Source organism: Bubalus bubalis, chromosome 16, assembly GCF_019923935.1.
Source record: "Bubalus bubalis isolate 160015118507 breed Murrah chromosome 16, NDDB_SH_1, whole genome shotgun sequence".
Lineage (NCBI taxonomy): Eukaryota > Metazoa > Chordata > Mammalia > Artiodactyla > Bovidae > Bubalus > Bubalus bubalis.
The window spans coordinates 20,897,134-20,921,180 of NC_059172.1; the positions used below are offsets into that span (position 1 = coordinate 20,897,134).

General features: G+C 44.2%; 1 protein-coding gene across 1 annotated transcript in view; it reads right to left on the reverse strand.

The window, feature by feature from the left end:
* KIAA1549L (KIAA1549 like) overlaps nucleotides 1-1,545 on the reverse strand; it is a 317,368-nt gene extending 315,823 nt beyond the window's left edge. The window contains exon 1 of the mRNA XM_044929278.2: nucleotides 1,179-1,545. Coding sequence (XP_044785213.2) covers nucleotides 1,179-1,401 — 223 coding nt within the window. The 5' untranslated portion in view covers nucleotides 1,402-1,545. The remainder of the gene's footprint in view (nucleotides 1-1,178) is intronic.
* Nucleotides 1,546-24,047: the final 22,502 nt, after the last annotated feature.

Here is a 24,047-nt window from a genome sequence, read left to right on the forward strand (position 1 = left end):
GGGGCTGAAGTTCTTCAGAAGCTTTTCCCAGGTCTTGGGCACACAGCCAAAGATTACTGAACTTTCTAACCACTATAATCACAACAGACAATTCCTGGACAGCAACTTCCACACAGAGACACCTCGTGTCAGTGACCCTTTAAGTGAATCAAAGGAAAATGGACTTTGAATTAAGCTTTGTAGACAGGAAATATTTTTAACCTAAAACAGTGTGAGCTCCTTTATAATAAGGAGATTTAATTTAACCTAGGGGATGGGGCACACTGAGGGATAAAAACAGTCCTCATTAATCGCTGCTAAAAACCACAGAACTACAGGGTCATATTGGCTGAAACGAAGGCTAAATTCCTTGATAAATGAAATGTACCAAGAGCCCAGAATTTTATCACAAAAGCCTTCCCTTTACAAGTGCCATAGTAATCATTCTTATTTCAAAGGCAATTGCTGACAGCAGAGTAAGTTTTGAAGAACATTAGCAGAATAATCTCCCCTAAACAGTTACAACAGATTTTTCAAGAGTTTCAAAAATTTCAACAATTTCAAAAAAGAAATTACAGAAATCTATTTCCGAAGGATTCCTGGGAGTCAAAGAGTCAAGTGTGGTTACTTTTAACTAACGTTCCTGCAAACAGGAACGTTATATACTCGAACCCTTTGCAAGATGAAATTATTTTGGGTACCTCTACCCCCAAAGTAAAGGAGTCTCCTGTCAAAATAGAGAGGGAAACGCCGACATGGGAATTGCCTAAAACTCTCTGGGCCATTCCGTGCAGTCAAAACACCAGTGGCCACCCATCCGAGAGCCCAAGTCATAGTGGACGTCCCCACCCTGAAATGTGTCCTACTAAAACACATCCCTTTTCAAGTGTCCTAAACACAGCGTTTCTTTATCTAAATGAAGCATGCCTGTGGGACCACTAGGAAGGATCTGCAACTTGTCCAGAAGGAAGACGCGAATGCACTTCTTTTTACTTCCCCGCCCAACAGTGCCTGCCTTCCCGGGAGACAGATTTCTGACAGTTCGCCTGCTGTTGCAGCAGCAAAGGGCGGGGGAAATCCTAGCGCCGGTGCTGCAAAGATCTCCCCATCCACCGCCACCCGATCAGGTACGGGCCTGGATGGGCCGTCCCGCTCCTCCAGAAACCTCCGCGGGCGCAAAGCAGCCGCCAAGTGCTTACCCTGGTCGGCCAGGCTGTGCTCGGGGAGGGCCGCCAGCAGCAGGAGTCCCAGCAGCAGAGGCGGCGCATCCTGGGACGCGGCACGCGAGCCCCTCACGCCCGGGAAGCGCGCAGCTCTCCCGGCGGCCCGATTGAGCCCGCGCGCTCGGAGCCGGCCCCTGCGCCCCCGAGCCGCCGGCCCACCTTTCCTCGGGCCCTGGGGCTTTGCCTCCTGCCGAGCCATGGGGACGCTTCACACATCCAGGCCGCTGCCTCGCTCCGCACCGCTCCGGGGAGCCCAGCCTTTGGCACCCCGGTCCTCACCGGGCATCTCCGGCCCCGGCGCCGGAGGGCGGGGGCGCCGGGAGGCGCTACTCGCTGGCTCGTGCTGCTTTGCCCGGAGCGGGCTCCGCGGAGCCGCGGCTTCACCCGTGCAGCGACCGGGGCCGCATGGAGCCGCGGCGGGAGCGGGCCGGGGTTCCCACAGCGCCTGTCTCCGCGCGCCGGCGCGCCCCGGGCAACGAAGGTGGAACGGGCGCCGCCCGGAGCCCCCACCCCCGGGAGGGCTTCCGCAGACTGAGTGGGTGAGGCTGCGAGCCGCGGGGGCCGGCGGCTGCTGGGCGCGCTCGGGACCCTCCCTCCGGCTGCTGCCTCTCCGCCCGGCTCTCCTCGCTCGCTTGCTGGGGCTCGGGCTCGAGCTCCAGCTCCGGCTCCGGCTCCCGGGCCGAGAGTGTTACTGCAGCTCAGAGCTTCGTCTCATTGACAAAGAAAGCACGTAGCCACCCGAGCAGGCGAGGGAGGCGAGGCAGGCGCGCGCGCGCATCCCCGCGCGGAGCCACCGCGCGCCCCCCGCACTCGCGCGCCCCGCCGGGCTCCGGGCTGGGGAGGAGGACCCCTCGCGGCAGTTCAGGCACCGCGGATGTCCGCACTAGGGCGATAGGGGCGGGTGGCTTCTTTTCTTCGCTATCCTTCGGCTAGAGAAGGGGAGATCCGCAGGAGAGGTCCTCCGGCCCGAAAAGAGGGGGTGGCGGGGGGGCTGCTTAAATAGTTGTGGTTAACTTGCTGAAGAGGTCAGAAAGCTCTTCAGCCTGGGTTTTGAAAAGTCCTTTAGAAGGGGGCGGGGAGGGGGGCGCTTTGTGCTATTCACTACTTCTCCAAGGGGCCCTCGACATCCGTATGCCTGTTTTACCGCCGAGGAACTGAAGAGTCTGTGGCCTAGTGGCAACACGCTGTGTTAAAACGCATCACAAATGTTTATAGCAGCCACGCCGTGTGCAAAGCCGTGCGCATTGGAAAAACCAGGGAAAAGTCTTTTCCTGAAAGTCCCTTCCTGAAAATAGGACAATTAGACAGTCAGTATCTGTGCGAGACACCGGAGATCTAAGTGGTGAGCAGAAACACAGTCCCTGATGTGAAGATCCAACTCTTCATTCAACGGTTCTTCCTGACTGCCTGCTAGGTGTCAGGCACTGTTCTAGACACTGAGGACAACAGCCGCCAGCAAAATCCCTGCCCCCTTACAGCTGACATTCTAGTGGAAGTACACTGGGGATTAACAAACAAGTAGTAGACAAGATGTCAGCTGGTGATGGGGAGGGAGGCCTCACTAAGACGCTGACATTTGAGCAAAGACCTGAAGGAGGCGAGGGAATAAGCTTGGCAAGAAGAGCATTACAGGAACAGGGGGCAGTTCAGTTCAGTCGCTCAGTGGTGTCCAACTCTTTGCGACCCCATGGACTGCAGCACTGCCAGGCTTCCCTGTCCATCACCAACTCCCGGAGCTTACTCAAACTCATGTCCATCGAGTTGGTGATGCCATCCAACCATCTCATCCTCTGTTGTCCCCTTCTCCTCCTGCCTTCAATCTTTCCCAGCATCAGGGTCTTTTCAAATGAGTCAATTCTTTCCATCAGGTGGCCAAAGTACTGAAGTTTCGGCTTCAGCATCAGTCCTTCTAATGAATATTCAGGACTGATTTCCTTTAGGATGGACTGGTTGGATCTCCTTGCAGTCCAAGGGACTCTCAAGAGTCTTCTCCAACACCACAGTTCAAAAGCATCAATTCTTCAGTGCTCAGCTTTCTTTATAGTCCAAATCTCACATCCATACATGACTACTGGAAAAAACCATAGTTTTGACTAGACAGACCTTTGTTGGCAAAGTAATGTCTCTGCTTTTTAATATGCTGTCTAGGTTGGTAGCTTTTCTTCCAAGGAGCAAGCGTCTTTTAATTTCATGGCTTCAGTCACCATCTGCAGTGATTTTGGAGCCCAAGAAAACAAAGTCTCTCACTGTTTCCATTGTTTCTCATCTATTTGCCATGAAGTGATGGGACCAGATGCCATGATCTTAGTTTTCTAAATGTTGAGTTTTAAGCCAACTTTTTCACTCTTCTCTTTCACTTTCATCAAGAGGATTTTTAGTTCTTCTCTTTCTGCCATAAAGATGGTGTCATCCACATATCTGAGGTTGTTGATATTTCTCCCAGCAATCTTGATTCCATCTTGTGCTTCATCCAGCCCTGCATTTCACATGATGTACTCTGCATATAAGTTAAATAAACAGGGTGACAATATACAGCCTTGACATACTTCTTTCCTGATTTGGAACCAGTCTGTTGTTCCATGTACAATTCTGTTGCTTCTTGACCTGCATACAGCTTTCTCAGGAGGCAGGTCAGGTAGTTTGGTAATCCCATCTCTTTAAGAATTTTCCACAGTTTGTTGTGATCCACACAGTCTTTGTGGATCTTTGGATGAAAATCCAGGGACAACAAGGGTGAAAACCAGGGGCAGCACCAGCTGGGGGTACGCAAGGCCTGGAAAGTGTTAACTCTCACTTACTGTGCATCTGTGGGATAGAAATCACACCATATTTCATCGGAGACTCACATTTTTTCACATACTATCTTTTCAGAAGTCAGATACGTCTTATTACCCACCTAAGATATGCTGAAACACAGTAATACCTTGTTGGTATTATTATTATTATTTAAGGTTGCTGTTCAATTAAATCAGTTCTACTGTTTTTTTTTAAGTTGCAGTCTAATTGAGGCAATAAATGGCTTTCCAGGTGGCAGTGGTAAAGAATCTGCCTGTCAATGCAGGATACACAAGACATAGGTTAGATCCCTGGATCAGGAAGATCCACTGGAGTAAGAAATGGCAACCCACCCCAATATTCTTGCCTGGGAAATTCCATGGACAGAGAAACCCGGCTGGCTACAGTCCATTGGGTCACGAAGGGTCGGACACAACTAAGTAACTGAGCATTTCATTCCACGAGGCAATAAAACAACTCCAAAAATCAATTTGAGCCACTAATGAGAAAGCCATGATTCAGACAACACATGATAGGAGGCACGGTGCTGGCCACAAGGGGTGATCCCAGGGATAGGAGGTGGGGGAGATGGTGCAGGCGGTCCAGGCAGAGTTGGACGGAAAGATGCCAAGGTTTGGAGCAGCAGAGGTGTTGAGGAGCAGGGAGCAGGGAAAAGAGAGCAAAGAGAGCAAAGTTGGGAAGTAGAAATATGCATACGTGGGGCCCTGGGGCCACTTATTTGACGCAAAGAACTCTAATAGGAAGAAATGGGAGGTAGAGGGGGAAAGGAATATGGGGATCAATTAGTGGGAGACTTCAGACACATTTGGGCTTTTCCCCGAAGAGAGGGGGAGGAGAGGGGGAAGTCACTCACAGAAGCACAGGTCATGTGCCAGGCTGTCTGTGAGTAGCTGAGCACATAAAAGCCAGAGTGATGAAAGTAAAAGTCAGTCAGTTGTGTCTGACTCTTTGCGACCCCATGGACTGTAGTCCATGGAATTCTCCAGGCCAGAATTCTGGAGTGGGTAGCCTATCCCTTCTCCAAGGGATCTTCCCAACCCAGGAATCAAACCCAGGTCTCCCACATTGCAGGCAGATTCTTTACCAGCTAAGCTACAAGAGAAGCCCAATAATACTGGAGTGGGTAGCCTGTCCCTTCTCCAGGGGATCTTCCTGACCCAGGAATCAAACTGCGGTCTCCTGCATTGCAGGTGAATTCTTTACCAACTGAGCTATGGGGGGAAATATAAACCCTATATAGTAGTCATAGCCTCAGCTGCTCTACCCCAAATCCTTTATTGTAAACTGAGGAAGTGTGAGAGCTGTCTGAATTCACATGGAAAGGTACAGAATGTTGTTGGCCTGAGACAGAAAAGATCCAGAGGGGAGAGGCTGTGAGACAAGAGAGGCAAGACCCAACCAAAGCTGGTTCTCCACAAGCATTGAGAGACAGTGGAGAGATCTGGGGAACAGAGATTTGGGTTGAGAGATAGCGAAGTATATCTTCTGTGTGGTACATGGAATTTTCCTTTCAACAGTATTTACCACAGTTGGACAAGGTATCAATTACTTGTCAGTGGTTTTGGTGGTTAGACTGGTGTTTTATTGAATTTTTCTCCCTGATGATGCTGGCCTCGAGAGCAGACACAATCCTGTCCTCCAGAAGCCCACAGTCGAGGGTCTTCCCTGGCAATCCAGTGGTTAAGACTCTGAGCTTTCACTACAGGGAGCACGGGTTCCATTCCTGGGTGGGGAACTAAGAACCTGCATACTAAAAACAACAACGATAACAACAACAACAAAAAACAAAACCCCACGGTCTAGAGTCTAGTGAGAGAGGGCAACACATAAAGTGTTAGCTTCAGAGAGATGCAGCAAGTGTGAGCTAGAGGCATGTATGCACAACATCCATGATGTGGGCATGTGGGGGATGGCTGGCTATTTCTGCCTAGAGGAAGAGGAGAGAGAGGACAGGTGAAAAAGGGAAAGGTGGCATTTGCCAGCACCGCAATGGGCAACCTAGAAAGGCAGGGGGGTCTGCAGGATTTTGCAAGGGAGGGTAAGGAATCTACGAGGGTGGCACAGAAGGGACCTCGGGAGATCCTGCTTCAAGGCAGGAGACCTAAGCTGGAGGCAGATGTAGGGAGGCTGGGTTTGTACCTTTTCCTCATCCAGTAGGAACAACTCCAGAGAAGCTTGCTGCTGGTGCAGGAAGATTGATGAGATCCCCGTCCTTGACTGAGGGTACAGACTGACCCTTGACTTCTTATATTTAAATTCTGCTCTAGGACTTCCTTGGTGGCACAATGGATACAAATCCACCTGCTGATGCACGGGACATAGTTTGATTCCTGGCCTGGGAAGATTCCACATGCCACAGAGCAAGTCAGCCCACGCGCCACAGCTCCTGGGCCCGCACTGTCGAGCCTGTGAGCCACAGGTGTGTCTGCACACTCTCAAGCCTGTGCTCCCCAACAAGAGAAGCCACCGCAGTAAGAGGGCTGTGCACCACAACCAAGAGTAGCCCCCACTTGCCACAACTAAAGAAAGCCCAGGAAAAGTAACGAAGAGTGCCACCATAAATAAATAAAGCCATGAACTTAAAGGACCCCCTAGGAAGCCATAGTAAAAATCAGTTTAAAAAAAATTTTTAATTAAAAAAAAAATCTGCTGTACCATTTTACTAGCTGTATAACTTTGGGCAAATCATATAATCTCTGTCAGTCAGTCAGTTCAGTCGCTCAGTCATGTCCAGACCCTTTGCGACCCCATGGACTGCAGCATGCGAGGCTTCCCTGTCCATCACCAACTCCCAGAGCTTGCTCAAACTCATGTCCATTGAGTCGGTGACGCCATCCAACCATCTCATTCTCTGTCATCCTCTTCTCCTCCTGCCCTCAATCTTTCCCAGCAGCAGGGTCTTTTCCAATGAGTCAGTTCTTCGCATCAGGCAGCCAAAGTACTGAAGTTTCGGCTTCAGCATCAGTCCTTCCAATGAACACTCAGGACTGATCTCCTTTAGGATGGACTGGTTGGATCTCCTTGCAGCCCAAGGGACTCTCAAGAGTCTTCTTCAACACCACAGTTCAAAAGCATCAATTCTTCGGCACTCAGCTTTCTGTATAGTCCAACTCTCACATCCATACACAACTACTAGAAAAATTATCATCTCTGTAGATCTCATCTATAACACTGGAAATAGTAAGAGTACCTACCTTTTTGGGTAGGTGGTACCTATCCACTTTTAAGAATCGAGTTGATACATGCCAAGCATTTACTCTTAATAATCAGAGTACACACAATAAGCACTATTACTGGGCAAAATCTTGTCCGACTCTTTGCAACCCCATGAACCACATCACACCAGACTTCCCTATCCTTCGCTACCTCCTGGAGTTTGCTCAAACTCATGTCCATTGAGTCAGTGATGCCATCCAACCACCTCATCCTCTGTGGTCCCTTTCTCCTCCTGCCTTCAATCTTTCCCAGCATTTGGGCCTTTTCTAATGAGTCAGCTCTTCGAATCAGGTGGCCAAAGTATTGGAGCTTCAACTTCAGCACCAGTCCTTTAAGCGATGAGTATTCAGAGTTGATTTCCTTTAGGACTGACTGGTTTGATCTCCATGCTGCTCAAGGGACTCTCAAGAGTGTTCTCCAATACCACATTTCAAAAGCATATGACAACTGCAACCTTCTTAAACCATAAACCCTTTTGTTAATTTTCATCTATTTAAACAGGGCTTTTAGACTTTCCTTATGTGTGTATTTATTGCTACATGGCTTTATAAAGTCAGTATCTTTTGTGCAAAGTATTTACAAAGCAAGATGGTGGGGAGAGGTGGGGAATAAATCTCTGGTAGTGGTTTTAGGCCCTCAACTTGACATTTCCACCATTGCTATGGAGGGTAATGCCTGGGCCGGGTTCATTTTTTTTATTTGCAACAAACAGATATTTCTCTTCTCCTTCAAATCTCTGTTACTGACACTCCCTGCTGGTACAAAGCCCAGGTCTTCACCAAAGTCCTTCTTTCATGTACACAAAGTACTAGATCCCTGCATTGTGCAAGGTCCTGCCCCCGCCCTCGAGTGAAGGAGTCAAGTCTTACATGATTCTGCCTTGCCTGGCAAGTGCTATCAGACAGGATGGGTGCTATGGGCACACACAGAAGGGAGCTAAGAAAGGAATAACTTGGTAGAATGGACTAGAGGAGAATGAGACAAGAGAGAAAGGGCCACTGGGAAGGAGGCCGTTGCAGAAATATGGATCATCTCAATTTCCCGTTGCTCAACCTATTTTTCTAAAAGAAGTTCCCAAAGTTCACTCTAAGGCCCAGCACAACAGGCCCAACAAGGTGGAGCTGGCACGCATTAGCACCAGCCCAGGTGCCCAGGTTGGGGAGGCTGATCGTGGTCCTCGACATGGCTCCTAACAGCAGCCTGGAGATTCAGTGTTTGTTGATCTGACCCAGTTTCCCATTAATGACATTTCAACTCCCCAGGTTCTGGCTAATGGTTCTCTAAGTCCTCCAGTGGGAGGAGAAAAGTAGTTTTTTAACCATCAAAGGTTAATTCATCTTGTTAGTATTCCTCTTGCTTATCGGGCTCGTCCAACCACAGAGCAGGGATCCATTCCAGGCATTGGCTCTGGGAGGCCGGCTCATTTTCCCACACACTTTGCCTTCATGTACCAGCTTAGCTACATTGAGCCCTTTCCTCCAGCCCTGTGGGGTGGGAACTGGGATTGGCCATTGGTAATCTCACTGATTCACAACCTGGGTTTCAATCCTAACTCTATCACCTAATAACTGGTGACCTAGGGGAAAAATTTTAAACTCTCTGTGCCTCAGCATTCCTCTTTGAGAAAACTGGAGATACCTACACAAGATATCAAGGTATCTATCCAACATAAATAAAACCATGTCCACACAAATACCAGTATTTATAGCAGCATATTCACAGTAGCCAAGAAGAGGAAACAACCAAAATCTCTATGAATTGGTGAACGGATAAACAAAACGTGCTCCAAAAACCTGCTAATCATCAATAAAAAGGGATGAAGGAGGGATTGGGTGGAAGGGAGGCTCAAGAGGAAGGGGATACATGTATACCCATAGCCAGGTGGCACAGTGGTAAAGAACCTGCCTCCAAGCAGGAGACACAAGAAACATGGGTTTGATCCCTGTGTCGGGAGGATCCTCTGGAGTAGGAAATGGTAACCAGCTCCACTATTCTTGCCTGGAAAATTCCATGGACAGAAAAGCCCGGTGGGCTACATGGCTATAGTCCACAGGGTCACATGAGTACAGTCCACATGACTGAGCATGCATGCACTATAGCTGATTCACTTTGTTGTAGACCAGAAACTAATACAGCATTGTAAAGCAATTCTACCCCGATAATAAAATGAAATAAAACAAAATAAAATAAAAGAACGAAGTTCTGAAACATACTACAGCAGGGATGAACCTTGCAAATAAGATGCTAAATGAAAGGAGTCAGTCATAAAGGGCCACACATTGTATGATTCCAGGTATGTAATGTCCAGAAAAGGCAAATTCAAAGAGACAGAAAGTAGCACAGTGGTTACCCAGGGCTGAGGGGTGAAACATGGGGAGTGACTAACTGCGAAGGGCACAAACTTTCTTTGATGATAGAGATGTTCTAAAATTGGATCACAGTGATGGATATATAACTCTGTGCTGCCTCTGCTGCTAAGTCACTTCAGTCGTGTCCAACTCTGCGTGACCCCAGAGACGGCAGCTCACCAGGTTCCCCCATCCCTGGGATTCTCCCGGCAAGAACACTGGAGTGGGTTGCCATTTCCTTCTCCAATGCATGAAAGTGAAAAGTGAAAGTGAAGTCGCTCAGTCGTGTCCGACTCTTCTCGACCCCATGGACTGCAGCCTACCAGGCTCCTCCGTCCATGGGATTTTCCAGGCAAGAATACTGGAGTGGGGTGCCATTACCTTCTCCGATATAACTCTGAAAATATACCAAAATTCATTAAACTTGTACACTTAAAACTAGTGAATTTTATGCTATGTAAGTCATATCTCAATAAAGCTGTTTTGAAAAAAAGACTAAGCTTGACACACTCAATAAATCTTTGATGTTATTTTTATATATAAAAGAATATTTATATTTCAAATTTCATTTTAAAGTTCTATCATTTTTGAAAGGTCTATAAGAAGTGTAATATAAACAGTACATATTCTAACAAGGATATTAGCCTGCTAGCAATAAATGCCAGCTCCTCCAACCAACCAATGTGCTTTTTTCCCAAAAGCACTTCTATTTTATTAGAAATTCCAATCAAGTGCATCTTCAGACCAGGTGACACCAGCATCCCTTTAGAGGCAATATGTGGGAATTCCATGGCAATCCAGTGGTTAGGACTCTATGCTTCCATTGCAGAGGGCATGGGTTCAATTCCTGGTTAGGGGAACTAAGATCCCACATGTTGCACAGTGAGGCCAAATAATAATAATAATAGAGGCGATATGCATAAAAATAACATCTCCCATTCCTGAGTACCTATTACAGGACTGAGAGTGCATACTTTCTGTATGTTAACAAAATCACATCTAACATTCTTCACAATCTCTGATTTAAGCCACCATTTTTTCTTTACTTCTCTATTCATTCAATAAACCTTTACTGAGGTCTACCATGTGTCCAACATGGTACTCACTGGGACTATGAAAATGAGTAAGAATCCCTCACCCTCAAGGTCTCAGGACACAGCAATGGATAAATTAAATTATAAAACATTGATGACATAGGTGAAAATGACATAAAGTAGGACATATGAAATCTCTTCCTGAGTCAAGGAAGGCTGGCAGAGGAGGTGACACTTGAGCTGGGACACATCTGTAGACAAGAATGGAGTAAGACAGAGGGCATCTGAGCCATGCCCAAGTACGGAAGTACAAGCCAACAGGTACCTTCCCACAAGACCAATCTGCAGATATGGCTGCTTAGTATGAGAAGGAAAGCCAAGAGGGATTCTATTGGTGAGGCAGACAAAGGATATATCACAGAGAATCTCCTCCTAAGAGATTTGGACATTATCCTGAAAGTGATCATTACAATTTTAAAGCAGGAAATCCCATGGACGGAGGAGCCTGGTAGGCTACAGTCCATGGGGTCGCTAAGAGTCAGACACGACTGAGCGACTTCATTTTCACTTTACACTTTCATGCATTGGAGAAGGAAATGGCAACCCACTCCAGTGTTCTTGCCTGGAGAATCCCAGGGACAGGGGAGCCTGGTGAGCTGCCGTCTATGGGTTCGCACAGAGTTGGACACAACTGATGTGACTTAGCAGCAGCAGCAGCATCCAAAGGCAAATCTAAGGTTTCCACGTGAGGAGCTTGTGGGGAAATAGTCAAGGACTTGACCTGAACCTGTATTTGATGGGCAGAACTCTGCTTTCAGAACTTTGCCCCTTTTGACCGATGAATAGATCATTTTCATTGTGTTGTTAGATTGGTATTTACTTGCACTGCCTCCCTTGCCCCAAGCATCTCCTTGTCATCTCCAATGCTGCTGTCTTAATCAGAACTAAATTTTAATAAGACCACACAGCAAGTAATAAGGAGGTTGGCTGGAGTTGAGAGAGGAAGGTGAGCTGGAGGCAAGGAAGTCAGATAAGAGTGTTAGCTTAGACAAGTTCCTTGGGCTTCTCTAGTGGCTCAGATGGTAAAGAGTCCTCTCGCCAATGCAGAGACCTAAGTTCGATCCCTGGGTCAGGAAGATCCCTTGGAGTAGGAAATGGCAACTGACTCCAGTATTCTTGCCTGGAGAATTCCATGAACAGAGGAGTCTGGCAGACTACAGTCCATGGACTTGAAAAGAGTCACACACAACCGAGTGTCTAACACTAGGTTGAAGTAGATCTAACAGGGGTAACTAATGACAGGAGGAGGAGGGTGGTAGAAACCGAAGAAAACATTCAGTTTTGGACTGGGTGAAAGGAGATTTCATTAACCAAGATCTGGGAATATCAGAAAATAAGGTTTGAGGGGGGAGGGTGCGGGGAGGGGAGGTCAGAAAACAAGAGCTAGCAAGGGCATCTAGAAAGAGATGTCCATTAGGCCCAATTTTCACACATTTTAATGGATACATAAATTTATAGATCTTGTTAAAAAAGAAGATTTGATTAACTAGATCTGAGGCCACCCAAGAGGCTGAATTTCTTTTTTTTTAATGTGGATCATTTTTAAAGTTTTTACTGAATTTGTTACAATATTGCCTCTGTTTTATATATATATATATATTTATATATATATAAAATATATATATATATTTATATATATATATTTATATATATATAAAAATATATATATATATATTTTGGCCATGAGGCAAGTGGTATCTAAGCTCACCAATCAGGGACTAAACCCACACCCTCTGCTTTGGAAAGCAAAGTCTTAACCACTAGACCACCAGGGAAGTCCCTGCATTTCTAAAACATTCTGAAATGATGAAGTGATACTCATCTTAATCAATAGATCCCACTTAACAGAACATTAGGTCATTGAACACAGAGCTTATATCCTATCTCAACAAATGAATTTTTAGAAAACAAATTCCTGATCTTTGGTAGTTTTGAGAAAATAGTCCACCTTCCCATCAGTTAAAACAAAAACCAGCTTTGTTTCGGTTTTTTACTTCCATGAGATCTGACAGAATATGGTCCACTGGAGAAGGGAATGGCAAACCACTTCAGTATTCTTGCCTTGAGAACCCCATGAACCGTATGAAAAGGCAAAATGATAGGATACTTAAAGAGAAACTCCCCAGGTCAGTAGGTGCCCAATATGCTATGGAGATCAGTGGAGAAATAACTCCAGAAAGAATGAAGGGATGGAGCCAAAGCAAAAACAATACCCAGCTGTGGATGTAACTGGTGATAGAAGCAACGTCCGATGCTGTAAAGAGCAATATTGCATAGGAACCTGGAATGTCAGGTCCATGAATCAAGGCAAATTGGAAGTGGTCAAACAAGAGATGGCAAGAGTGAATGTCGACATTCTAGGAATCAGCGAACTCAAATGGACTGGAAGGGGTGAATTTAACTCAGATGACCATTATATCTATTACTGCGGACAGGAATCCCTCAGAAGAAATGGAGTAGCCATCATGGTCAACAAAAGAGTCCATAATGCAGTACTTGGATGCAATCTCAAAAACGGCAGAATGATCTCTATTCGTTTCCAAGGCAAACCATTCTATATCACAGTAATCCAAGTCTATGCCCCAACCAGTAACACTGAAGTGAATGGTTCTATGAAGACCTACAAGACCTTTTAGAACTAACACCCAAAAAAGATGTCCTTTTCATTATAGGGGACTGGAATGCAAAAGTAGGAAGTCAAGAAACACCTGGAGTAACAGGCAAATTTGGCCTTGGAATATGGAATGAAACAGGGCAAAGACTAATAGAGTTTTGCCAAGAAAGTGCACTGGTCATAGCAAACACCGTCTTCCAACAACACAAGAGAAGACTTTACACATGGACATCACCAGATGGTCAACACCGAAATCAGACTGACTATATTCTTTGCAGCCAAAGATGGAGAAGCTCTATATAGTCAGCAAAAACAAGACCAGGAGCTGACTGTGGCTCAGACCATGAACTCCTTATTGCCAAATTCAGACTTAAATTGAAGAAAGTGGGGAAAACCACTAGACCATTCAGGTATGACCTAAATCAAATCCCTTATGATTATACAGTGGAAGTGAAAAATAGATTTAAGGGCCTAGATCTGATAGATAGAGTGCCTGATGAACTATGGATGGAGGTTCGTGACATTGTACAGGAGACAGGGATCAAGACCATCCCCATGGAAAAGAAATGCAAAAAAGCAAAATGGCTGTCTGGGGAGGCCTTACAAATAGCTGTGAAAAGAAGAGAAGCGAAAAGCAAAGGAGAAAAGGAAAGATATAAGCATCTGAATGCAGAGTTCCATAGAATAGCAAGAAGAGATAAGAAAGCCTTCCTCAGCAATCAATGCAAAGAAATAGAGGAAAACAACAGAATGGGAAAGACTAGAGATCTCTTCAAGAAAATTAGAGATACCAAGGGAACATTTCATGCAAAGATGGGCTCAATAAAGGACAGAAATGTTATGGGCCTAACAGAAGCAGAAGATATTAAGAAGAGGTGGCAAGAATACACGGAAGAACTGTACAAAAAAGATCTTCACAACCCAGAATATCACGATGATGTGATCACTGACCTAGACCCAGACATCCTGAAGTCAAGTGGGCCTTAGGAAGCATCACTACGAACAAAGCTAGTGGAGGTGATGGAATTCCAGTTGAGCTATTTCAAATCCTGAAAGATGATGCTGTGAAAGTTTTGCACTCAATATGCCAGCAAATTTGGAAAATTCAGCAGTGGCCACAGGATTGGAAAAGGTCAATTTTCATTCCAATCCCAAAGAAAGGCAATACCAAAGAAAGCTCAAACTACCGCACAATTGCACTCATCTCACATGCTGGTAAAGTAATGCTCAAAATTCTCCAAGCCAGGCCTCAGCAATACGTGAACCATGAACTTCCACATGTTCAAGCTGGTTTTAGAAAAGGCAGAGGAACCAGAGATCAAATTGCCAACATCTACTGGATCATGGAAAAAGCAAGAGAGTTCCAGAAAAACACCTATTTCTGCTTTATTGACTATGCCAAAGCCTTTGACTGTGTGGATCACAATAAACTGTGGAAAATTCTGAAAGAGATGGGAATACCAAACCACCTGACCTGCCTCTTGAGAAATCTGTATGCAGGTCAGGAAGCATCAGTTAGAACTGGACATGGAACAACAGACTGGTTCCAAATAGGAAAAGGAGTACGTCAAGGCTGTATATTGTCACCCTGCTTATTTAACTTCTATGCAGAGTACATCGTGAGAAGCACTGGACTGGAAGAAGCACAAGCTGGAATCAAGATTGCCAGGAGAAATATCAATCACCTCAGATATGCAGATGACACCACCCTTATGGCAGAAAGTGAAGAGGAACTAAAAAGCCTCTTGATGAAAGTGAAAGAGAGTGAAATAGTTGGCCTAAAGCTCAACATTCAGAAAACAAAGATCATGACATCTGGTCCCATCACTTCATGGGAAATAGATGGAGAAACAGTGGAAACAGTGTCAGACTTATTTTTCTGGGCTCCAAAATCACTGTAGATGGTGACTGCAGCCATGAAATTAAAGGACGCTTACTCCTTGGAAGAAAAGTTATGACCAACCTAGATAGCATATTCAAAAGCAGAGATATTACTTTGCCAACAAAGGTCTGTCTAGTCAAGGCTATGGTTTTTCCTGTGGTCATGTATGGATGTGAGAGTTGGACTGTGAAGAAGGCTGAATGCTGAAGAATTGATGCTTTTGAACTGTGGTGTTGGAGAAGACTCTTGAGAGTCCCTTGGACTGCAAGGACATCCAACCAGTCCATTCTGAAGGAGATCAGCCCTGGGATTTCTTTGGAAGGAATGATGCTAAAGCTGAAACTCCAGTACTTTGGCCACCTCATGCAAAGAGTTGACTCATTGGAAAAGACTCTGATGCTGGGAGGGACTGGGGGCAGGAGGAGAAGGGGACGACAGAGGATGAGATGGCTGGATGGCATCACTGACTCGATGACCATGAGTCTGAGTGAACTCCAGGAGCTGGTGATGGACAGGTAGGCCTGGCGTGCTGAGATTCATGGGGTCACAAAGAGTCGGACACGACTGAGCGACTGAACTGAACTGAAGAAGATCATACCTCCCCACCCATTACTATGTGACTTGCAGTGTCTTATGGGCTTCCCTGGTGGCTTAGGCGGTGAAGAATCTTCCTGTAGTGAGGGAGACCCAGGTTTGATCCCTGGGTCCAGAAGATTCCCTAGAGAAGGGAATGGCTACCCAGTCCAGTATTCTTGCCTTTAGAATTCCCTGGACAGAGAAGCCTGGAGGGTTACAGTCCATGGAGCACCGAAGAGACAAACAGGACTGAGCAACTAACACTTTCACTTTCACTTTCTTTCCTTCCCTGCTTGCTCTTCCCTCCCCACGCATATGAGACTTGGCCATATGGCTTCTTTGGTTAATGGCACATGGCAGTAGTGAGTGCACCAGTTCCATTCATAAGCTTTAGGAACAACTCCAAGGTCCAACTCCGCACCTTTTCCCTCTTCCTTTAAAAGAGCATGACCAATGTCCACTACTCCTTCAGTCCAGATAGAAACATGAAGAAAACGCATGGACTATACAGAGCCTGTGGCCGGGAGCAGAGCTGCCACCAGTCTGGACCAACATAAAATAAGAGCAAGAGATAAGGCTGTGTTGCTCTTAGCTGCTGAGGTTTTGGGGGTCATTTGTTACTGCAGTATAACCTAGTGAAAGTTGAGTAATAATAGTGTCTCTCTGCTATTAATGAAAAATACAAGGCTAGGGAGGAAATAGAATAGCTAAAACAAATATTCCACTTTTTTAATTATTAAACTTTCTTAGATCTCTTCTTTATGGATACCAAGAAGACAAATAATGAGGTTGGAGGCTTATAGTAACACTTGAGATTATATGAATGCAAATTATCAGGAGAGTTTAAAGAATATTAGTCTTGGATGTGTCATTTTGCCTTTAAACGCGAACAAGTAATAGCCCCTCTGCTGTTCATACAAACGAGGGAAGCAGAAGTACTAAATGCTTTGTGGGGTTTTATAAATATTCATTTATTTTCTTATTTGGCTGTGAAAAGTGAAAGTGAAAGTCGCTCAGTCATTTCCAATTCTTTGGGACCCCATGGACTATACAGTCCATGGAATTCTCCAGGCCAGGATACCCAGGGTTCGAACCCAGGTCTCCCACATTGCAGGCAGATTCTTTACCAGCTGAGCCACAAGGGAAGCCCAAGAATACTAGAGTGGTTAGCCTATCCCTTCTCCAGCACATCTTCCTGACTCAGGAATCAACCAGGGTCTCCTTCCTGCATTGCAGGTGGATTCTTTACATTCTTTACCAATGTACTACGTCTTAATTGAGGCATGTGGGATCTAGTTCCTTGATCAGGGATTGAACCTGGGCCCCCTGCATTGGGAGTCCACAGTCTTAGCCACTGGACCACAGGGAAGTCCCTTTATGTAATTTTGTAGTGATGTGCTGGATCTGGTTTGTACAAGAGTCAACTCTGAAAGTTGCAGCTATTTTGTGAACCAGTTGTTAAATACATTCCTTATACTAAAAATTGAATTTGATAAAGTTGTGGTTACATTATACTAAAAACAAAAGTAATAACATAAGCAGCTCTCATATGCACAAATAACATAAGCAGTTCCAATACGCACAAATTTCAGTTACCACAGTTTAGTTAAATAATACCAGTCCGTTAACAAGTTTGAATTTTAGTTACCACAGTATATTTGCTATCAGTGATTGCGTAAAGTACAAACTTCACCGATGGTGACTCAGTCCATAATCACTAGGTTAATAAAGAATGCGCTTCATGATCAGTGACCAATCACATTGCCCTTTCCAAAGACTTGGTAATTGACCACTGCTCATCTGTTCAGCAGTTCATGCCAACAGCAGAGTATGTAGTTGTGTTAGCTTCTTGTCTTCCTGCAATAAGCCCATGTGACATTTTATAAAAATGGATAATGGAAAGAGGGAATTGGCCCCAAAAAAGAGGAAAGCGTAGCAGAGAAATGAAACACGACAATGCTAAAAGTCAAATTTGAATCAAATGTAAATGGAGTCACAGAAGACAAAGCTAATTGTGAGAAGGCTGACATGCTGCTGTTTGAGAGACTGTACATACGGCCAGAGGAACTTAGTGAAAACAAACTCATCAACACAAACAGCAAAGTGGTTGTGACAAAAAAGATGAAGATATCCCAGAGAGGAAGTGATGCCAGGAAGTGAAAGAATTCATATTAGAGGAATTCTCAGAGATATTTCATGACATTCAAAGCACAAGGATAAAATGTGGAAGCTGATCTAAAATTAGAAAGGAGCGTGACATTTCACTAAGATATAGGAAGACACATCATAAGTTCTACAATGAGAAGAATGCAAGCACCATTTAAACATTTTAGTGTTTTACAAAGAAATAAAACTTTAAAACTCTAATTCTCAATCCTTCTAATGTCTTAAATTAGTATATACTAGTATAAATATCACCCTTGGTCCTATAAATATTAGCCTTACTATTTTTTCCTTTCCCTAGGTACATTTATAACCAACAGCAAGAGAATTTTTAATGCTTTAACAAAAGATACTCAAGATCAGGTAACAATTACATAATTCTTCCTATTGAGTATTAAGATCACTTTGCGTGGTTTCAACTTGCATGGTCATTTTTACGGTCCCCCACTACTGTCCAAAAGGAGAACTGCTTGTCTTCAAAACTTACCTCTAATTATTTCACTACATTTTACTATTATCTGTGTTCTTGAAGTTATTTAGGTCTATTGAATTTACATCTATTATAACCATCTGATGGACGTACTAGCTAATGATGCACATCTCTTCCCCACATTATGACATCATTCATGCAAGTAGCTTGAAATGCTATGATGGGAATATTTATACCATAGAAACTTGCAAACACTAAAATTTAGACTTTTTATTGTTTTGTTGACTTCCAAGACTTAAGCGATGAAGAAAATGTTACTGCAGTTAAAAGTATATCATGTGTGTAGCTGTACATTATAAATAGCGCCAAAAACCTGAGGGAAAGCATATTCTCCCATGTATTAATACTGGAAAACTATCACCAGACTGGGCGAAGAATTCACTCATGTTGTTGATGAATAAGTGAAGTTCCAACATATATCTTTTTTATTTCACTTTGGTCTTAAATGTAAAAGAAAATAGCAATGAACATTCAGAACTGCCCTTGTTCATCAATAATATAAGCAATTCTTTGCTAAATCAGATAGTAGTAAAATAGTTATTCATAGCCTGATTTTGTCAAATTGCGGCTGAAATTATAACCATATAAGAGTTTGGCAAAACTCAATGAAAGCCTTCTGTAAGAATCAACAGACTAAATGAAATTTATAATAAAAATTATTGTATATTTGGGCTTCCCTGGTGGCTCAGATGATAAAGAATCTGCCTGCAAATGCAGGAGACATGGATTTGTTCCCTGGGTTGGGAAGATCCCCTGGGGTAGGAAATGGCAACCCATTCCAGTATTCTTGCCTGGAGAATTCCATGGACAGAGGAGCCTGGTGGGCTACAGTCCAGGGGGTCACAAGTTTGGACATGACTGAGTGACCAGCATTTTCACTTTCATTGTCTATTTTATCACTTGTCAGTTACATGCTGCATATTCTTTATATGATAAAGTTTATTTATTTTTTTATATGATAAAGTTTATAACAACCTTATGTCTGTACATATACACACAAGCCCTACACCCTGCCTCCTACCACAGGCAGCTGTTAAATATTTACCAACATCGTGTTCAGTCAAAGTAATGAGGTGAAACGTCCACAGCTTTGGAGTCAAACAGGGACGTGCATTTCAGCATTGCTTCTGTTTCTTTCTGTGTTGCTTTATAAGTAAGTTACTGAGCCACTCCAGGCCTTTTCCTTCTTCTGAAAAACAATAAAAAATAAAGAGGGATTTTGGCACAGGAAAGGGTGGCCATGAGGAAGACAAGGAACATTAAAAGGCTTTGGCACAAACTAGATACTGAGCGACTCTTGCTTTGTCCTGTTATCATTTCCTTCCCCTTCTGGTTGCAAATCCTCCAAGGCTGATTTACTTTGCTGGAAATGAAGTAATTCACACATTTTTGGACCACGTGGCAGGTAGGCAAGGCAGCAGAGGAATGGATGGATGAATCGACATCTCCTTTTGATTCCATGATAAACCAACACATCTAATAACTTAAGGATTAATCGAGACTGGAAATCCTAACTTTCTCAAATTCTATTTGCAAAAGTCATTAACATCTCACTTTATATTATCAGTGTTCATGGGACATAGCCTACACTGCCCCATCTCTAATGTTCTTTAATGTTGTCATGGGATGAAACCAGAAAGAAAAATTACTAGAGAACTCTTACGCCCCCTGCTGGCCATATTACAATATAGCAATAATGAAATGAAGGGAATGATCAAATGTCAAAACTGAAAGGCAACTCAAAAAAGAATAATTATTCCAGCAAACTGGCTACCCACACACTAACTCTGGCCTGCAGATGACTTGTGTTTGGCTTACACAATATTTAAAACAAAAAATTTAATTGGTTGCCAATATTTCACTGACTTCCATACTCATTTTCTCAGAAACTAGAAGTTGGTAGTCATTGGGTATGCCACCCCACTTGTGTTCTGCTCCCTTTGGACCTAACACCCCACTTGGCCGCAGTTCCCACTCAGTCTGCTCTACTTACTTTGTCGTCTGCTCAGCCCTCGCTGCTTTTGAATATTTGCAACCCTAAACTATTACCAAGGAAGCCCAAACTTGCTTGAAAATGACCACCTAAATTATTAGCAAAACAGATAATAAAACTGTGCTTCCTAAATTCTGATCAACATATTTTTATTGATCTCATTCATTTATTTAACCAATGTTTTAGTGCCTGCTATGGCCAGGCACATAGATCCAAAGAAATGGCACATACAAGACAAAAATGTCCTTTGCATTCAGAGTTTTAGTTAGTGGGAAAAGCAGACCAGATAATTACAAGAAATATGATAAAAATGATGGAAGAATATGAGGACTACAATAGTGAGGCTGGAGCAGAGTTCCTGTTCTCACTTTATCACCTCCTTTAAGTTAATCATTATCATAATATAACACAATTATTTCTATGATTTACTAAATAATGTCCCCAAACCCTAGGCTCCACATTTATTCGACCTTCATTGGACATAACTGCTGAACAATGGAGAAACAGTAGTAAACATGCATTTATTAGATGAATTTTCTCAGGCACGCCCTCATCCTTCTCCCTGGTCAACTGTAATCAGTGTGTGAGACTGAGAGCCACAAGACGGTTAAAGAAGGTGAGTAGTAGTCGCTGGGCAAACATCTCTCTGCAGAAACAGGAGTCAGGGACTTCCCTGGCAGTCCAATGATTAAGAGTCCACCTTCCAAAGCAGAGGACTGGGTTCGACCCCTGCTCAGGGGCAACGAAGCCTGGTGCACTACTAGAGAAAGCCCACATGCCGCAACAAAGACCCAGTGCAGCCAAAAATGACTTTTAATTTTAAATTTTTATTTAAATTTTTTAAGTATTTAAAAAAAAACAACAAGAACCAGAAATGAGCTTGAGTAATGGGGATGCAGGATTAAAACTAAGAGAAAAGATCTGTCAACAACACCCATGACACCATGACACCGTAAGTGTGTGACAGAACTACAAAAGACAAAGGAACTACCTCTGTCTCGTAAACATTACTCACCTGGATCCTTTGAAACCTGGGAGAAATGACTAATTCCAGATCCAAGGTAGAAAAAATACAAGGTGAGCCTAAGACACCTTAGGAGGCCAGAAGGTGAGCAAACATTCAGACACGAATGTGGCAATGTCAACAAATTCCAGTCTTGATCCATGAATCCATAATGGTGAGAGAGACAGAGACAGAGAAAGAAGCTGGAGGGAGCACAGGGAGAAAGGCAGAAAGCCTTTATAGAAGAATATGATGCCAGGTAAAGAATGTAGAAGGAATGATGGAATTGAAAAACCCAGTGTAGTAATTGATTCTGACAACAATCATGAATGGACCCTAAAGCCAGTGAGCAAAATATTACTGATACTGCCACAGCACCAACCCCAAAGATGACAAAAGGAGAAATATGCTAGGAATCTCTTTATCTTAGTGGCATAGCTGATACTGGGTGACCTGACATTATGCGTGCACCCCTTAATGTGAAGCAATAAGGCACAACTATCCCTACGATACTTGCAGAGGAGCACTGAGTCTAATCAAGCCACCAAATGGCAAGCCACTCCAGTACTCTTGCCTGGAAAATCCCATGGACAGAGGAGCCTGGTAGGCTTCAGTCCATGGGGCCGCTAAGAGTCGGACATGACTGAGCGACTTCACTTTCACTTTTCACTTTCATGCACTGGAGAAGGAAATGGCAACCCACTCCCGTGTTCTTGCCTGGAGACTCCCAGGGACGGGGGAGCCTGGTGGGCTGCCGTCTATGGGGTCGCACAGAGTCGGACACGACTGAAGCGACTTAGCAGCAGCAGCAGCAGCAGCCCCAACTTGTACTTAACAGAAATTCATGCTATAATTAGCATGAAGAAACAATCAGAGGGAGAATGAAGGCTATTGTAGCCTGAACTCTTCAAAAAAAAAAAAAAAAAAAAAAGATGTGTCATTTAAAAAAAAAAGACTGTTCTGAATTTAAAATAGAGACAAGTGAAGTCATTCAGTCGCGTCCAACTCTTTTCGACTCCATGGACTGTAGCCTACTAGGCTCCTCCGTCCATGGGCTTTTCCACCAGGTCTCCCGCATTGTAGGCAGATGCTTAACCGTCTGAGCCACCATAACCAAAATTCGATGAGTGAATCTTGACTGGCACCTAGACAGGGGGAATGGGGAGATGGCTATAAAAGACATTATTGAAACATTTGGGAAATTTTGAATATGGACTGGAAATTAGATCTAACACCTAATTTTGCCAGGTGTTATACAGTTTTGTGATTGATTGAACAATGTTATTATTCTTAGAAAGCGATGCTTGCTTGCCTAAGTATTTAGGGGTCAAGGGCTACTTCAAAACCTCTTCTCTGGTCTTCAGTGCTCTGGCCGCACACCTGTTCGCTGCAATAGTCAGTTCACGGTGTCTGCTTTCAGCGAACATACACAGTAAAATCCAGACCTTTGGCCAAAAGCCTGCATTCCCAGCCCTCTGGTTCTGTCCTCTAGCTCCTGCTCCATTTACACGGAACTTGGACCTCACAGGCCACTTTCCTATCCTGCCCGTATTAAGTCTCATTCCCACTTACCGCCTTTGTACTTGCCGTTCTCTCCACCAAAAACTTTTCCCTCGCGTGGCTGACTAGCATTCTTCTTGCCACAATTCAGATGTCATCTTCTCACTGAGGCATTCTCTGACACACACCCTCCAGTCACTTAACCAGGTTCCTCTATTTTTTTCATTCTGCTTAGCCTACCTAAACTTACTTAAAGCTTTCTCTCCCTCAAAAAGGAAAGATCTGTAAGAGCAAAAGAATCTTCTGCTTTGTCCACTGACATATCCCTAGCATAGAATGCTGGGAAATGGCAGACGCTTCATAGATCACTGAATGACTCATGACATACCTGCCATGTGACAGGTACTGCTATGTGCTAGGCACTGGCTTAATGGTTTACACGTGTTGCTCAAATATTTTATAATCCTCAGTTCAGTTCACTCACTCAGTCGTGTCCAACTCTGCGATCCCATGAGCACGTCAGGCCTCCCTGTCCATCACCAACTTCCAGAGCCTGCCCAAACTCCTGTCCATTGAGTTGGTGACGCCATCCAACCATCTCAACCTCTGTCGTCCCCTTCTCCTCCCACCTTCAATCTTTCCCAGCATCAGGGTCTTCTCAAATGAGTCAGTTCTTCGCATCAGGTGGCCAAAATATTGAATTTCAGCTTCAACATCAATCCTTCCAATGAACACCCAGGAATGATTTCCTTTAGGATAGACTGGTTGGATCTCCTTGCAGTCCAAGGGACTCTCAAGAATCTTCTCCAACACCACAGTTTAAAAGCATCAATTCTTCTGCACTCAGCTTTCTTTATAGTCCAACTCTCACATCCATACATGAATCCATTTAAATAGCTGAACATTTCCTAACTCTCAAGAAGCCAATTTACCTTCAAGTGAATTGCAAAATCTGGATTTTACCTACATGTAGGATCAGGATGTTCACATAATTTTTAACAATTCATGGCCATAAGAATGACTAAATTGAAAGAAAAACTATATACAGTGTGTGAGGATGTCAAGTAACTAGAACTCATATACTGCTGTTGGGTGTAAATTAATCGCTTTGAAATACTGTTGGCAGTATCTAATAAGGGAAAACATCTGTACACCCTGTGACCCAGGAAT